Source organism: Dreissena polymorpha, chromosome 6 (assembly GCF_020536995.1).
Source record: "Dreissena polymorpha isolate Duluth1 chromosome 6, UMN_Dpol_1.0, whole genome shotgun sequence".
NCBI classification, from domain to species: domain Eukaryota; kingdom Metazoa; phylum Mollusca; class Bivalvia; order Myida; family Dreissenidae; genus Dreissena; species Dreissena polymorpha.
Window position 1 is genome coordinate 100,806,979 of NC_068360.1, and position 17,825 is coordinate 100,824,803.

General features: G+C 36.9%; 1 protein-coding gene across 1 annotated transcript in view; it reads left to right on the forward strand.

Moving 5' to 3' along the window:
- Positions 1-5,016: 5,016 nt before the first annotated feature.
- Positions 5,017-17,825, forward strand: part of LOC127836095 (uncharacterized) — a 198,551-nt gene continuing 185,742 nt past the window's right edge. Inside the window, exon 1 of the mRNA XM_052362551.1 lies at positions 5,017-6,488. Coding sequence (XP_052218511.1) covers positions 5,112-6,257 — 1,146 coding nt within the window. The 5' untranslated portion in view covers positions 5,017-5,111 and the 3' untranslated portion in view covers positions 6,258-6,488. The remainder of the gene's footprint in view (positions 6,489-17,825) is intronic.

Below are 17,825 nucleotides of genomic sequence, written 5' to 3' on the forward strand. Positions count from 1 at the left end.
TGAATGAACGGCATATATTTTCAGCGGCATCGTGCAAATCACATATTTCATTTGTACATGAAACGATTCAGGAATTCTTTGCTGCTTCTCATATCGCTACTTTATCGGAGAACAAAATTACGGTTTTGTTAAGCAAAAGTAATTATAATGTGCTAGAAATCTGTCAGGTAATTATTTATCTCAGTGGACTAAAGTGTGAGACAGCTAATAAAGTAATAACGCATTTAACAAAAGACGTCCTCAACAACGTAAACGCAGGACTTGAGGAGTTAATAATAGGATCATATGACCCGAGAACGACTTTGACATTTCAGGAAACCGTCGTTAATACGAAAACGAAATCGAAATTGAAGATCGGTATTAACTTGTCGTCCGACATGCGTTGTCTGGTTATATCTATGCTATTGCAGGAGATGATGGTTAGCTGTTATCACGAGGCTAAAGTCAGCAGACAAAAACATATTTGTCTAAAGATGAGAGATTTCACATTTCATGCATATTTAAACAAGAACACAAACGATGATTTATTGGATATTTTAATGATGAACAAGTCCAATGTACGCTCTCTCTTGTTAGAACGTAATGTACTTCCAGAAAATAAGATACTCACATGCCTTCAACAGTCAAAACATTGTATTGAGCGCTTGAAGACGTCAGTAACTCGGGGTATTATATCCGCATTACATAATCTTAACTTAAAACAGTTGACTTTAATCGGAAATAAGGATGTGTCATTGTTTTCCGGGCTGCTGCCATCCCTCGGTAACCTTACGTTTTTGCGGATAGAAGAATCTGATTTTTACGAAGATATGTTTCCGCCATCCAATATACAATATTTGTGTTTACTTAAAAGTAGATGTTCTGCTGAGTTTGTTGTGCGGCTACTTTTGCATTTGTCCCAAATAAGCCACCCTGTCCGTTGTAATCTGGGCGAAGTATATACAACAGAAAAATCTGTTTTCTATATAGTCAAGCTGCGACCGCGCATTGTATCATGCGACATGTCTAAAGTCTATCTATACCTTGGGGAGGGCGCGGACGAGTTGTTTGTAATATTAAATGGAACGAATCTGGAAATCATTCACTTTGAAACGGTTAATGTATTTTTATTAGCATCGGACCGTCTTTGCACACTAAGAAATTTAAAGGAAATATTTTTATCTGGATCATATAGTGGTCTTTGGAATGTGAGTTTGCCTACAACGTTACAGTGTATTTGTTTGTTGTATTGCAAAATTTCTCTTGGATGGCTATGCAGCTTGTTGATCACGCTCTCTACATTAGATCATCCTGTGAAGTGTGAGCTGTCGGATGTTGTATTGCAGTCAAGTGAAGAAACCCATGAAGTTGAATCACATACACATGTATCGGACGTGCTATCTAAACTACTGTCACATGCCCTGTCAAATATTGAGATAACAGTGAACAAAGTCAGTAAGGACCTTTTTGAAATATTACGTGATACAAGTATAGGGATCCTGCTTTATTTGAGTGGGACCTATACGGGTCGTTGTGATCTCAAGATGCCTGCTTCATTGCAGTGTATTAGTCTGCAGAGGGTCGAATGTTCATCTGAGTGGCTGTGCAGCTTATTGGTCACGCTTTCTTCATTAGATCATAAGGTGAAGTGTGAGCTGTGGGATGTTGTATTGAAGTCGAATGAAGAAGCCAGTGGAAACGAATCACATTCATATTTATTAGACTTGCAATCTGAATTACTGGCACATGACATGTCCAATATTGAGATAATGGGGGAAACTGACAGTAAGGAAGTGTTTGAAATATTACGTGATACAAGTATAGGGATCCTTGATCTGCAAACTGCTGAGTGTGCCTCGTTAGCATCCGAGATTCTTCACACGCTCAACAAGCTAACAAAGCTTTATTTGAGAGGGACCTATACGGGTCGTTGTGATCTCAAGATGCCTGCTTCATTGCAGTGTATTAGTCTGCAGAGTGTCGAATGTTCATCTGAGTGGCTGTGCAGCTTGTGGATAACGCTGTCTTCATTAGATCATCAGGTCGTGTGTGAGCTGTGGGATGTTGTATTGAAGTCAAATGAAGAAGCCCATGGAAACGAATCACATTCATATTTATTAGACTTGCGATCTGAATTACTGGCACATGACATGTCCAATATTGAGATATTAGTGAAAACTGGCAGTAAGGAACTGTTTGAAATATTACGTGATACAAGTATAGGGATCCTAAACCTGCCAACGGCTGATAGTGCCTCGTTAGCATCCGAGATTCTTCACACGCTCAACAAGCTAACAAAGCTTTATTTGAGAGGGACCTATACGGGTCGTTGTGATCTCAAGATGCCTGCTTCATTGCAGTGTATTAGTCTGCATAGTGTCGAATGTTCATCTGAGTGGCTGTGCAGCTTGTGGATCACGCTTTCTTCATTAGATCATGTCGAGTGTGAGCTGTGGGATGTTGTTTTGAAATCAAATGAAGAAGCTGGTGGAAACGAATCTCATTCACATTTATTGGACTTGCGATCTGAATTACTGGCACATGACATGTCCAATATTGAGATATTAGTGAAAACTGGCAGTAAGGAACTGTTTGAAATATTACGTGATACAAGTATAGGGATCCTAAACCTGCCAACGGCTGATAGTGCCTCGTTAGCATCCGAGATTCTTCACACGCTCAACAAGCTAACAAAGCTTTATTTGAGAGGGACCTATACGGGCCGTTGTGATCTCAAGATGCCTGCTTCATTGCAGTGTATTAGTCTGCAGAGTGTCGAATGTTCATCTGAGTGGCTGTGCAGCTTGTGGATCACGATGTCTTCATTAGATCATCAGGTCAAGTGTGAGCTGTGGGATGCTGTATTGAAGTCAAATGAAGAAGCCCATGGAAACGAATCACATTCATATTTATTAGACTTGCGATCTGAATTACTGGCACATGACATGTCCAATATTGTGATATTAGTGAAAACTGGCAGTAAGGAACTGTTTGAAATATTACGTGATACAAGTATAGGGATCTTGAACCTGCTAACGGCTGATAGTGCCTCATTATCATCCGAGATTCTTCACACGCTTAACAAGCTAACAGAGCTTTATATGTGTGGGACCTATATGGGTCGGTGTGATCTCAAGATGCCTGCTTCATTGCAGCGTATTAGTCTGCTGAGTGTCGAATGTTCATCTGAGTGGCTGAGCAGCTTGTTGATCACGCTTTCTTCATTAGATCATCAGGTCGAGTGTGTGCTGTGGGATGTTGTATTGAAGTCAAATGAAGAAGCCAGTGGAAACAAATCACATTCATATTTATTAGACATGCAATCTGAATTACTGGCACATGACATGTCCAATATTGAGATATTAGTGGAAACTGGCAGTAAGGAACTGTTTGAAATATTACGTGATACAAGTATAGGGATACTTAACTTGACAACGGCTGATAGTGCCTCGTTAGCATCCGAGATTCTTCACACGCTGGACAAGCTAACAAAGCTTTATTTGTGGGAGACCTATACGGGTCGTTGTGATCTCAAGATGCCTGCTTCATTGCAGTGTATTAGTCTGCTTAGTGTCGAATGTTCATCTGAGTGGCTGTGCAGCTTGTGGATCACGCTGTCTTCATTAGATCATCAGGTCAAGTGTGAGCTGTGGGATGTTGTATTGAAGTCAAATGAAGAAGCCCATGGAAACGAATCACATTCATATTTATTAGACTTGCGATCTGAATTACTGGCACATGACATGTCCAATATTGAGATATTAGTGAAAACTGGCAGTAAGGAACTGTTTGAAATATTACGTGATACAAGTATAGGGATCCTAAACCTGCCAACGGCTGATAGTGCCTCGTTAGCATCCGAGATTCTTCACACGCTCAACAAGCTAACAAAGCTTTATTTGAGAGGGACCTATACGGGTCGTTGTGATCTCAAGATGCCTGCTTCATTGCAGTGTATTAGTCTGCAGAGTGTCGAATGTTCATCTGAGTGGCTGTGCAGCTTGTGGATCACGATGTCTTCATTAGATCATCAGGTCAAGTGTGAGCTGTGGGATGTTGTATTGAAGTCAAATGAAGAAGCCCATGGAAACGAATCACATTCATATTTATTAGACTTGCGATCTGAATTACTGGCACATGACATGTCCAATATTGAGATATTAGTGAAAACTGGCAGTAAGGAACTGTTTGAAATATTACGTGATACAAGTATAGGGATCCTAAACCTGCCAACGGCTGATAGTGCCTCGTTAGCATCCGAGATTCTTCACACGCTCAACAAGCTAACAAAGCTTTATTTGTTGGAGACCTATACGGGTCGTTGTGATCTCAAGATGCCTGCTTCATTGCAGTGTATTAGTCTGCAGAGTGTCGAATGTTCATCTGAGTGGCTGTGCAGCTTGTGGATCACGCTGTCTTCATTAGATCATCAGGTCAAGTGTGAGCTGTGGGATGTTGTATTGAAGTCAAATGAAGAAGCCCATGGAAACGAATCACATTCATATTTATTAGACTTGCGATCTGAATTACTGGCACATGACATGTCCAATATTGAGATATTAGTGAAAACTGGCAGTAAGGAACTGTTTGAAATATTACGTGATACAAGTATAGGGATCCTAAACCTGCCAACGGCTGATAGTGCCTCGTTAGCATCCGAGATTCTTCACACGCTCAACAAGCTAACAAAGCTTTATTTGAGAGGGACCTATACGGGTCGTTGTGATCTCAAGATGCCTGCTTCATTGCAGTGTATTAGTCTGCAGAGTGTCGAATGTTCATCTGAGTGGCTGTGCAGCTTGTGGATCACGATGTCTTCATTAGATCATCAGGTCAAGTGTGAGCTGTGGGATGTTGTATTGAAGTCAAATGAAGAAGCCCATGGAAACGAATCACATTCATATTTATTAGACTTGCGATCTGAATTACTGGCACATGACATGTCCAATATTGAGATATTAGTGAAAACTGGCAGTAAGGAACTGTTTGAAATATTACGTGATACAAGTATAGGGATCCTAAACCTGCCAACGGCTGATAGTGCCTCGTTAGCATCCGAGATTCTTCACACGCTCAACAAGCTAACAAAGCTTTATTTGAGAGGGACCTATACGGGTCGTTGTGATCTCAAGATGCCTGCTTCATTGCAGTGTATATCTTTTGATGATGGCGAATGTTCATCTGAGTGGCTGTGTAGCTTTTTGATCACGCTGTCGGAAGTACACCATCAAGTTGAGTGTACAATGTTTAATTTTCTTGTAAAAACAAGTGATACTGAAAGTAGGATCGAGACAGATAGTACTGTTATTCGTAGTGAATTGTTGTCATGTGACTTATCTCATGTTAAGCTTAACGTTGATCACAATAGTAAAGTGCCTTTTGAACTTATTCGTAGTACGAATATAAATTCTCTGTTGCTCACAGCTAATGACGATGCGTCCCTGGATGTGGTGACACAAAGCTCCTTAACCATGCTTAAAGAAATTCGTTTCAAGGGAATTCACATGACACGTTTTGATCACAAATTACCATCTACTCTGCAATTTATGATTTTATGTGATGGATATTGTTCACCAGATTGGTTGAAAAGTTTGATGATACACCTGTCTACATTAGGCCATACTGTCCGTTTGTACTTGTATGAATATGCTCTGGTATCGAGTGGTGAGTCAAATGCCATGGCTTTAGAACCGCCTATTTTGAAATGTGAAGATTTGTCGAATATTAAATTGGAGTTAATGAAGGACTCCCCTGGATTGTATGAAACGTTACCCACAATTAATATTACAAGTCTGAACATGACGCAAATCGAACGTCCCGACATTCTGTTACATACACTGCCTCTACTCACCCACTTGCAGCAGCTAAGGATGTGTTTAAAACAATATACGGTGATGAAACTACCAGGATCTATAAAGTATGTGTTTATAATTTACACAACATTTTCCCATTCATCGTTACAACATTTCGTGCAGGACATGTATACCGCACAACATAACGTACAATGTAAATTGCTGTTCCGTGTTGAAGGGAATGAAGATGATTATTCGAGAATTAAACACGAAGTGTGTAAACTGGAGTCAGTAGAAATGCAAAAGTTTGAAGTTGTAGACAAACGACATTTTCGGGGGGCTGTTGCTGCTGCTGCTACTCTTTCTGCTACCGCTGACGAGGCTGATGACGATTTTGATAAGCATTTACTACGGAGAGAGGGATATGTTGATTCTCGAACGTGGTTGCACTATTGTAAAATTCGACTCAAATTTGAATTTAGATAACATTTATTCCGCTCGATTAACTCGTGCTCCTTTAATATTATTTTGTCCGTCTGTGTATGTGACCGAATTCATGAAATATTATAGGGAGTCTATTCTTACAATTTATGTCTTAATGTTGAGTTATCGCATTAACTGATTTTATGCAAATAGAATCAATATGTTCTCAGAGATATATAATTAAAAAGTTTCTGTGTTATCTCCCTTTGAATAACGCATATTCTATACATTAAGGTATATATTTATATGCAATACAAACAAATTTCGGAGAATTAATTTTAAAACGATTAGATACGTTAACCGTTATATTAATACATTATTATTTATCTAAAAATTAAGACAAAAAACTAAGTTTTCACTATTCTGATTTAATGATATAAATCTATACCATGCTCGGCATATTTCTGTAAAGAGAAACATTTCAGCCGTTATCTGTACATATTAAGAAATAACATAACCTATTATTAAGAGTAATTAGATATGCGTTCTACTGGGAATTACTTAGATTTACACTGTCAGAACATGCTTTTTGAATGAATTAACCAACAACGCTTTTATAAGAAGGCAAACCCGTGAAATTTCAAATATCGAACAGTATTGTGATTCATAGGTCGACATAACAGAATAACCTGCACAAAACTCATAATGAACTAGAATGTCAAGTACGCATTGAAAATACTTGTTTCAAATCTTGACACAGGCTCGATTTCTTTAATCACATATCAAAATCAAAACAACTCGCGTTTTTTCTCAAACACGTCTTTTATGCAACCGGACATTAAACAATAATACAACGTTTAAATGGTAACGTAGAAACATGGCAATGTCTTTCCGAAATGACAACCATAAACAAGTGGTATTGGTGATGCGTCCAATATATTGAAAACGAAATGCTTAGTATTCTCTTGCAGCTGTCTTCTGTAGACATGTAAATATTACATCAATTCAATAAGTTAGTATTACGTCATTGTTGACTGAAGCTGTTTGTAATAAATAATTGCCTGTGTTGATTGATATTTTGATAAGCCATAGTTATTGGTGAAGAAACACAGAAATGTTGTACAGAGATTATAGATGTATGTTTTGTCATTTTTAAAATATTTAAATATGTATAATAAGCCTGATTAAATTATTATTTAATAACAAATATAAAATATACTGAAGACACAATACATACAATAAATTAAAATTGTTTTTTGCAAATGTTCATTAATATCCATTAGCTTTGTAAAATATGAAGGTTTTTGTGTAGTTATTGTCTCTACTTTTTCGTTTAAACAATTGATATCACCTTTATGTGCATGAGTTTCTTTATTATGATTCGTTCAAGTGAGCAAAAAGGTTCTGAATACAGTACCGTATCTCTTAAACAGTGGCTTCAGTGGTTTTATATATCCGAGTCACTCTATACAATCTGAAATGACCAAACCAAGAGCTATGAGAAAATTATTACGGGGTCCTCCACGTAGCCTGTGTACATATGCATTGTTAAAGCTCTATTATAAACTTTAGTAATACTGCATCATGTGAAACAACTTAAGCGTCAGTGTTATTGTAGGTTACATTATTTTTGTTGGTAAAGCATTTTATTTACGGATTATTATATACGTATTAAATGAATTTGTCATTGTTTTCCATTTGTTGACATCAAATCCATGCATGTTTAATGCTAGATATAAACTTAAAAAAAAATACATGTTCTCTTAATTTATAAACAGTGCACGCTTAGCTTATTTTGTGTACATATGTACATATGTATTTGTTTGATTATTATTGTCTTACTACATGTATGTACATAGTGTGCGCTATAATAGTTGATCAGTTAAAATATGCTATTATAACGTGACAAGTAACAAGAAAATACAATATATCGTAATTAATCATTGCCAATAAGAAGTTATTTTACAATTACGTAGTTCCCATTCAAATTGTATAACATGGTAACAGTTCATCATGGATTGAAGCTTATTTTATGTTTTGCATGTAAATAAAGTTTCAGCAAATGGTATTTGAAATTGTAAAATAAACCATGCTGCTATACTAGCCGAAGGTTTATCTGACGTGGCTGTTTATATTTAGTAAATATCAGCTGGTGTTTTTATTGTACATAACTCATTTAGTTTTAATATTGTATGTGTAAATAATATTTCGATTTTTATGACAATTACGTTATTAATTGCTTAATACCCGATGTCGATGTATGTAATGTGCAATTGACTTAGAAAAGTCATCGGACGAGTTTGCTTTATTTGTAGTAAGCTTATGCTACATTGATAGATATTAACCATGCGAATCGTTTCGTATTTAAGAATTCAAATACATGTGCATGCGTTTTTTGAGTATTATAAACGTGTTGTATAAATTAGTAATCTTAATATGTAATATCTTTTTTCAAGTATGTGCTTGTATATATCATTAACCCATATATAACTGCAACTTTTACATTGTGAAATAAAATCTGTATTCAAATGGTGTACAATAATACATTCGTTTGCTGTCGTATGTTACCGTTGAAATACTAACCTGTATTTAACTTTTCAATATCGTTGGTGTAGTGTATTGCTGGAAGCTAGGTTGCATGTACATACAATAATACACTTGTGCACGAGATTGTTCTGACTATTAATAAATGCATAAACATTTCACGTTTTTTTTGTGCAGATGAAAGTATGGTCAATAATAAAAGTCATCAATTCGCAAAAATCAAAAGATATCTTACGAATATATATTTTTGTAATTTAAATTTGTTGTTAAACCACACCATAGCGTATATTGTATGTAAGTGTGTTGACTAGGGAAAGAAAGACCGGAACAGATGTGGTTTACAAAGATAACATGCATCTAATAGTAGTTTTTTTCTCCGTCTTCAGTAAGTTTAGCTTTATGAGGGTTATTTATAGAACACACAGTGAATTCAAAAGGTGTACACATACGTTTGTCCACATACAAACCTGTATGTTCAAATGTTAGTTTAGCCCCTGACGGATGTTCGTGTCGAACTCTCGTTTATATTTTAATATACACTTGTATGTGCGCTAAGTTCAACTGTTTCAGTATTGTATTGTTATGATGTGTTACTATGTAATGTTTGTCATTTGTGCTATATATATATATATATATATATATATATATATATATATATATATTATTTGTTTGCGTACCATGTGTATCGTTAGAATTTTATAACATCGCGATTTTACAGTCAATGTGCCTACAAAGTAATACCATATTATTAAAGCGCTGTTTTATAGAAGTATTTACTACCTTAAAAGGCAAATGTTATGTATTGATGTAGAAATATCTACCAACTATGTCTTGCGTACACAATATTTATGTGCATATGAATGAAATTTGTGAATGCATGTTCCAGATAAAAAGAATGATGATTTATACTTTGAAATATCTGAGAGTCCTGCCGAATTGGTTAGTATTTTTTTTAAACTAAGATTTAAGGTGCAGAACACCATACCACTAATGCCTCAGTCACAAATAATCCGGTCGCCGGCCGATGTGTCCGATCTCCAGGCATCGGGAAGACTTGACACGTCGGAGCCGTCCGCCGTCCGATGAGTGACAAAGTTTAAAACCTCAGTCACAAATAGACACCGATCACCGTCCGATCAGCGGCCGACGTTTCTTTCCGCTCATCGGGCTGGCGCCGGCAGATGATCGCACGCACATCGGGTCATTTTGTAGCATCGGGTGGCGTCCGGATTATTTTTTTATATTGCAGTTTGTTTAACCCGACATGGGGCCCAGGAAGGAATCAAATTGAGATCGAAAAAAGATCGGACGATCAACGAACGGTTATCGCCCGGCGTGCGCCCGGCATCGGATTCATTGTACGTGTATCATAACGAGCATCGTCCGGCGTCCGTCGGGCATCGTGTGGAGGCCCTCTGGCAATCAGACGGTCGCCGGCCGATGTATATGCCTCTGGGAAATACTTTTACTTTTGCCGATAAACGTTCAATGAATCCGATGTCGGGCGATCGCCGGGCGATACCCGTGCGTTGATCGTCCGATCTTGTTTCGATCTCAACTCGATTCCTTCCCGGGCCCGACGTCGGGTAAAATTTTAAGTAAGACTTAAAATTAATCCGGACGCCGCCCGATGCTACAAATTGGCCCGATTTCCGTGCGATCATCGGCCGGTCGCCAGCCCGATGAGCGGAAAAATACGTCGGCCGCTTATCGGACGGTGATCGGAGTCTATTTGTGACTGAAGTATTAAGATATATGCGTAGCAAGAAAGACATGTTCAAAATGTCGTATTAACGTTTCAATACCTTAAGATATATGCGTAGCAAGAAAGACACGTTCAAAATGTCGCATTAACGTTTCAATACCTTAACACACTTACATACATTTGTTGAATTGGTTCAATATTAAGTACATACTGTCTTGGTTTATCCTTGTTTTGATTTTATATTTACATTTAAAAATACTTTGTGTTATTGTTAAGTTTTGTACTGTTTTATTTTCATTAAACTTTCTTTGAACAAAACAGTCTAATTGTCATGTGCATCTGTTCATCATTTAAGAAATAGTAAACCCCACTGAGGTCCCTATGGCATTATAGTGACCAGCCAGGCAGCCACAAACCGTATATGGACCGAAGCCGTAGGCTGAGGTCCATATACAGTTTTTGGCTGCCTGGCTGGTCACTATAATGCAATTGGGACCGAAGTGGAGTTTACTATTTCTTATATTACACCGAAGAGTGTCCCCTGTATCATTGTACAGTGTTTTACTGGCTTTCCGTACTGTTATTTTTCATGCAGCTGAATGCGCAAACGATGACGTATATCGTGTGACGTAGTTTCTCTGACGAAACATTCCAGTTGGAGTTAAATTCTCTGGATGTCGGACGTGGTGTTTTTTTTAACAGGTAGTTATTTGTTTACGGCATCGAATGAATGTAAACCGTATTTCGGATTGTGTGTTTATCATACATAATGTAAACTTCGATAAGAATACAATAAAATAGTGTTATTTAAAATAAATTTCGATAAAAGGATGGAGGAATAGAAAATGGAAGTGAATATCGACTTTATTGTTGTAAACATTGGATTAACGTTGGTATTGAGATAAGCGTTTCGTTTAATCTAAATCAATTTGTTGTTTTTTACTCTTGTTAAAGCTGAAATAGTGTCAATGCTGTTCAATAAAACGCTTCAACACAGTGCACATTTAGTGGTATGTAACCCTGAACGGTCCATATACAAAAATAGTGACCGGTCCATATACTTTTAGGTTTCTCTATCGCAATTTTACAGACTGAAACCGGTCATATAGATATAGAAGGACCAATATCTCTGAGGTGTAATATTATTTGTTAGAAAACAAAAGAACACTTTATAGTTATTTTAATCCATCATTATTGCTGGTGTTTATCAGTTCTATTTTAGGCTAGTATTAGTTTATTTATGACTCAATGCTTTGTTAGGGTAATGCCGTAAGTTGAATCTTTGACATGCGCTCATGATGTTTTGCATGGTATAGTTGAAATTTTATATGATGTTTTACTATGGAATACTTATCAATGAAAACAATAAATCTATAAACGAAATATAAATGTGTCATTTGTCAGTCGACCCTGTTCTTATCCTTCAGATCACAACGTTGTCGTAAATCCTCCAACAGAATTGTTAGGGCGCATTTCCTAATCGTTTTACACCGAATTAAACAATTCATATATTGCTAGCCTTTTTTGTTCAACTGAAAAGGACCGGTTCAACTATAGACAAATTTATAATGTTCTCATGTATTTATTGCTATGATAGTAATAACATTAATCCATAGAATAGTATATGACCAAAATAAACTACAAGTTTCCCAATAATATGTTTTTATCTCGAGAAACATGTACTCAAATATTACAATTCAAAAGTTCCTGTTTCGAGATACTACCTAAAACATTCGACGGGCCGCACAGGAAGTTTATATAATCACATACGCAGCGTTTAAGACGCGTTCAAGTTTCTATCAAGACGTGTGTTAGTGGTCAATATAAAATTTAATGTATCAGTTTTTATATTGGGATATTGATTTATTCAGTGGTAATAATCCGATAAAAGTTTCCCTTGATATAAATACAGTTATGAGCATAAATTTATTTGTTTCTTTCACCAAACACTTTGTGGTTTAATCGAGTTGCCATGTCTCGTATAACAGACAAATACAAATGGACCGTGCTCTGTGAAAAGGGGGTTTAATGCATGTGCGTAAAGTGTCGTCCCAGATGAGCCTGTGCAGTCCGCACAGGCTTATCATGGGCGACACCTTAAGCCTAAACTAGATTTTTGCTAAGAACGAAAAATATCATAAAAGCGGAAAGTGTCGTCTCTGATTAGCCTGTGCGGACTGCACAGGCCAACCTGGGATGACACTTCACGCACATTCATTAAACCCCTTTTTCACAGAGCGCTGTCCAAATAAATAAGAGTAAATACGTGTTTACCACAAGATACTTAGTCCTTAAGATAAGGAATACGGTCTCTAGTATTCGATTCACATCGCTTCAATTTCACCTTATACGGGTTATGTCTTGACGTTAAAGATGGCGTTTCATAATTGTAATGTATTTATTAATTGTGTGATGTACAGCTACGTTTAAGTGCATATACACCTTCTATAAACGAAGAAAGTTTTATACTTGACAAACAAGTACTTATTATTATGAGCCGTCACTTTTCAATACAATAAGAGTTTAGCCATATTTACTCACTGTACAAATCATTAAACTATTTCGGAAAATATATACAATCTGCAGATGTTTATTGCAAATAAATGATTTTTATATTAACTATTGCATAAGCCAAGCGATTCAGCAGTGAACAGTATCCAGATTAAGTTTGCAAATCCAGATTATTTGCAAACTTATTTTTTTTATTTATTGAACAATTGTTATGAAATTTTGCATATTTGTAGGGGGCATTGAGTACATACATATAATTGAAAAAAAAGAGTTAAAATGTTTTTGGAAAGTAGAGTTATTTGATGATAAAGTTGCCATCCCCCGTTGGATCCCAACGGGGTTTTGGCTCCCCCGTTAAGAATTGCAATTCTCCAACGGGAGTTTTTTCCAGACGGGAGAATTTTACCTATATTTTACAAAAAATGTAATTTAAATATTATGCTTTGTTTTCTGTTTCAATGTTTACAAATACACATGTTTAAGTTATAATTGTAAGAAATATGTACTTTAATAAGAAAATAAAGTGTTTGTAGATTTTCTTCCCCCGTGGGGTTTGGACGGGGGATCTCGTCCATCTCCCATATCCATTAAACTCCAACGGGGTTTTCACGGGGGACCCCGTCAATCCCCCATTTAAATTAAACCCCAATGGGAGATTGACGGGGGATCCCCGTTTAACACCAATTTATAAAGAACTCCAATGGGAGTTTGACCAGAGAAGGGAGGGGGGGGATCAGACTTCAATAAATAGGTTATACCCATTGCAATATATTCCATTGTATAAAGAGTAAAAGATACCAAACTTTATTAAATAATTGATGTTTTCTTATTAAGGTTTCAAAATCAATTTATAATTTTTTAATTTTCTTAACTCGGTACGTTACGTTGAATAAAATGTCTTTTTTGAAAGAGATTAGACCCACATATGGCTATTTCTGGAAAGATGAATTTAAAACGTTCCATAATTTTGAATGACTGTATAAATAATATAGTGACTTATCTCGAAAATATATCACATTCACCTTTTGATAATCCAAACGTTGCTTTTATCCATTTCTGTGATGATAAATACAATCCAGAAAGACAATAACATTGGAAGCATAATTATTGTCATTCGGAATTGTATTTCTTTTGCTGTATATTCCCGTGTAACAGTTTTGGAGGTTTTTTTCCTAGAAATTTAGCTTGCAAACATTTTCGGTGCAATGTCGTACCTTAGTGTACCGGTTACATTCCACAAGTTGTTTTAATTATTACACAAAATGCCTGAATAGGGCAGTGTGTTAGGTTCATTTATTTGTTATTGTAGTTGTTTGTTTTTTATCTTTAACAACACCGTGCACTGGTAGCGTTATTAGCAGAGACATGAGGGAGTCTTCTTGAAACATACTGTACTGGCTAGTTTCAATTATGGGACACACCACTTCTCCAATAGAATCGATGATGTTTAAATACATTTGAGTTATATTTGCAGTTTCAGTTATTAACTGTTTTGTTTTCTGATAAGGATATGATATCCCAGACGTTAGTTCCTGTGCTGTCTTTTTCCCTCTAAACAAACAGACATATAACACCAAGGACTTATATCACTTTTCATTATTGTGTATAAAATACAAAATACCACACACAACTGAAATATTTGGTATAACCCATATAAGCAGTATGATTTCCTTTCTAAATGTAATAAAAACTTAATTTTCAATCATGAACTAGTAGTTTCAGGAAAACAGGAAACCAAAAAAAAATGTGAAACCAACAAAGGCATAGAATTGTGAAATATGCAAGCCAGAGTTCTCGACTTATGATTGTTGAACGCTGCACTTCTATACACCACAACCTACCTTTGTTCGAAGTTTGATGTAAATGGGTCTTATTGTAATTACGTTATGACCCGGACAATAAAAAAGTGAGATAAATAAAGTAATGAAGGGGCTATAGCTATAGTTCTTGTGCACTGAACTTCTAATCAGTGAGATCTATCCATATATGCATATATGAAGTTTCATGTGAATAGGTGATACAGTTAAAGACTAATACTCCGGACAAAGTACTGGAAGCTGCCCGACCCCAGGCATGACATAATTAATCCCTTAATATGGACTCCATTAGTCATTGTCGACTCCGGTACTACTTACGTGTACCCCGGGTACTCTTAAGTATACTTACATGTACCCCGGGTACGGTAAATATACTAAATCGTACCCGGTCGATATTAGACTGTACTCGAGTTGTATTCCCGACTAAAATCCTATGTCGTAAAACGCACTACCGATTGTCTTAAACAAACTTCTATTTAAAAAAAACTGCCTCAACATGCTTTGTGAGTATGAGTTTCGATAATATAGAGGCCATTTTACAGAAAAGTGACATAAATGTGAATATATTTAATTAAAAACAAGATGTGTTTGTGAAACAAAATGTCCCCCTATATGACGTTTGACCTTGAAGGATGACCTTGACCTTGTGAAGGATGACCTTGACCTTTCACCACTCAAAATGTGCAGCTCCATGAGATACACATGCATGCCAAATATCAAGTTGCTATCTTCGTGAAACACTATGTCCCCCTATATGACGTTTGACCTTGAAGGTTGACCTTGTGAAGGATGACCTTGACCTTTCACCACTCAAAATGTGCAGCTCCATGAGATACACATGCATGCCAAATATCAAGTTGCTATCTTCAATATTGCAAAAGTATTCATAAAATGAGCGATTTGGGCCACATATATTTGACCTCTGACCTTGAAGGATGACCTTGACCTTTCACCACTCAAAATGTGCAGCTCCATGAGATACACATGCATGCCTAATATCAAATTGCTGTCTTCAATATTGCAAAAGTATTTATAAAATAAGCGATTTGGGCCTCATATATTTGACCTCTGACCTTGAAGGATGACCTTGACCTTTCACCACTAAAAATGGTCAGCTCCATGAGATACACATGCATGCCAAATATCAAGTTGCTATCTTCAATAATGCAAAAGTATTCATAAAATAAGCGATTTTGGCCACATATATTTGACCTCTGACCTTAAAGGATGACCTTGACCTTTCACCACTTAAAATGTGCAGCTTCATGAGATACACAAGCATATGAAGTTGCTATCTTCAATATAGCAAAAGTTATTGCAAAATGTTAAAGTTGGCGCAAACAGACAGACCAACAGACAGACCAACAGACAGGGCAAAAACAATATGTCCCCCACTACTATAGTGGGGGACATAAAAATAGCCGACAACGACCGATTAAGCTTTAAATTCCCGGGTACGTTTTAGTATATTTACCGTACCCGGGTTACATGTAAGTATACTTAAGAGTACCCGGGGTACATGTAATTAGTACCCGAGCCGACAATGACCAATCGAGCCTTAATATGCCCTGTATTTGACAGACATATACAAGAGACAAATGGAAAGGATGAAAAAAACAACACAGCAGTAATTAGTTTTATCAGAGACATAGATAACAGAGATTACAGAGATAGGCAGCTCGCCAAATATAGGCAAACTCTCGCGCATCCAGTGGTTTTGGCGAGATAGGTTTAATTTTAGTCTGTGCAATAAAAGAATGCATGAACATAGTTTTTACAATTTAATGATATTTCATCAAAACTTCATCATTCATAAACACATATCAATACAACTGGCATAAAAAATAAGCAATGTATTACACGTATTAAGCAAGTTGTTGATATTACAAAATTAATAACATATCGGGAGAAAACAGCTAATATTCTGCAGTGATGCAGGCAACAAACATGTAAGCATAAGAGCCATTATCGTATGGGGCTGGGTATTAATGTTGCTGAAGAAAATTCATAATCACATAAGAATTTTTCATCATGGAGATTGGACTATAAATGCGACTGAGAGTGTTAACATGTTTTTACCATAGTCATGTAAGGAAAAAGCCCCGCCCCTTGGTGGCCATGTTTTTCATGATATCATTGGGACACTCTATAGAGTGTTTAAAAGGTTTTTCGAATCCCGGACAATCGCCTCTACGCTAAATTTGACAAGGCGGACAGTCGCTCCTACGATGTTTTGACAGGGCGGACAGTCGCTTCTACGATGTTTTGACAAAATAATGTAGGAGCGATTGTCCAGGTTGGCAAAATAATGTAAGAGCGACTGTCCGCCCTGTCAAAACATTGTAGGAGCGACTGTCCGCCCTGTCAAAACATCGTAGGAGCGACTGTCCGCCCTGTCAAAACATAGTAGGAGCGACCGTCCGCCCTATCAAATTTAGCGTAGGAGCGATTGTCTGTAGGAGAGATTGTCCGGATACCAGGTTTTTCTATAGCTATATATAGACATATAAGGAAAAATGCCCCACCCCCTGGTGCCCATGTTTTTGAACCAACCGGAACCATTTGTGAACTTGCCCAAGATATCATTTTGACAAATCTTCTGACCAAGTTTTATGATGACGGACAATAAACCGGAACAATTTTTTAACTTGTCCAAGATTTCATTTGGAAAAATGTTCTGACCAAATTTCATGAAGTTTGGACAATTAATGTGGCCTCAAGATTGTTTACAAGGCAAATGTTGACGCCACACAACACGCACTCCACGACTGCCAAAAGACGATCAAAAAAGCTCACCATTAGCACATTGTGCTCAGGTGAGCTAAAGGGCAAAAAGATAATCACTAGAAATTTGTTCCCACAAAAAATGGTTCTGGGCAACTTCCTAACCATGAAGTTAGTGGTGTGTCCTGCTTCATTAACACATACTTTCATCCTTAAATATGTTTTGCCATGCTTTGATCTGAATGTAAAAAGCGAATGTCCAGGTCTCTAGCATGCGTATTGACAATAAATTGCTTTGGATCACTTCGTTTAGTATGTAACACTCAACCC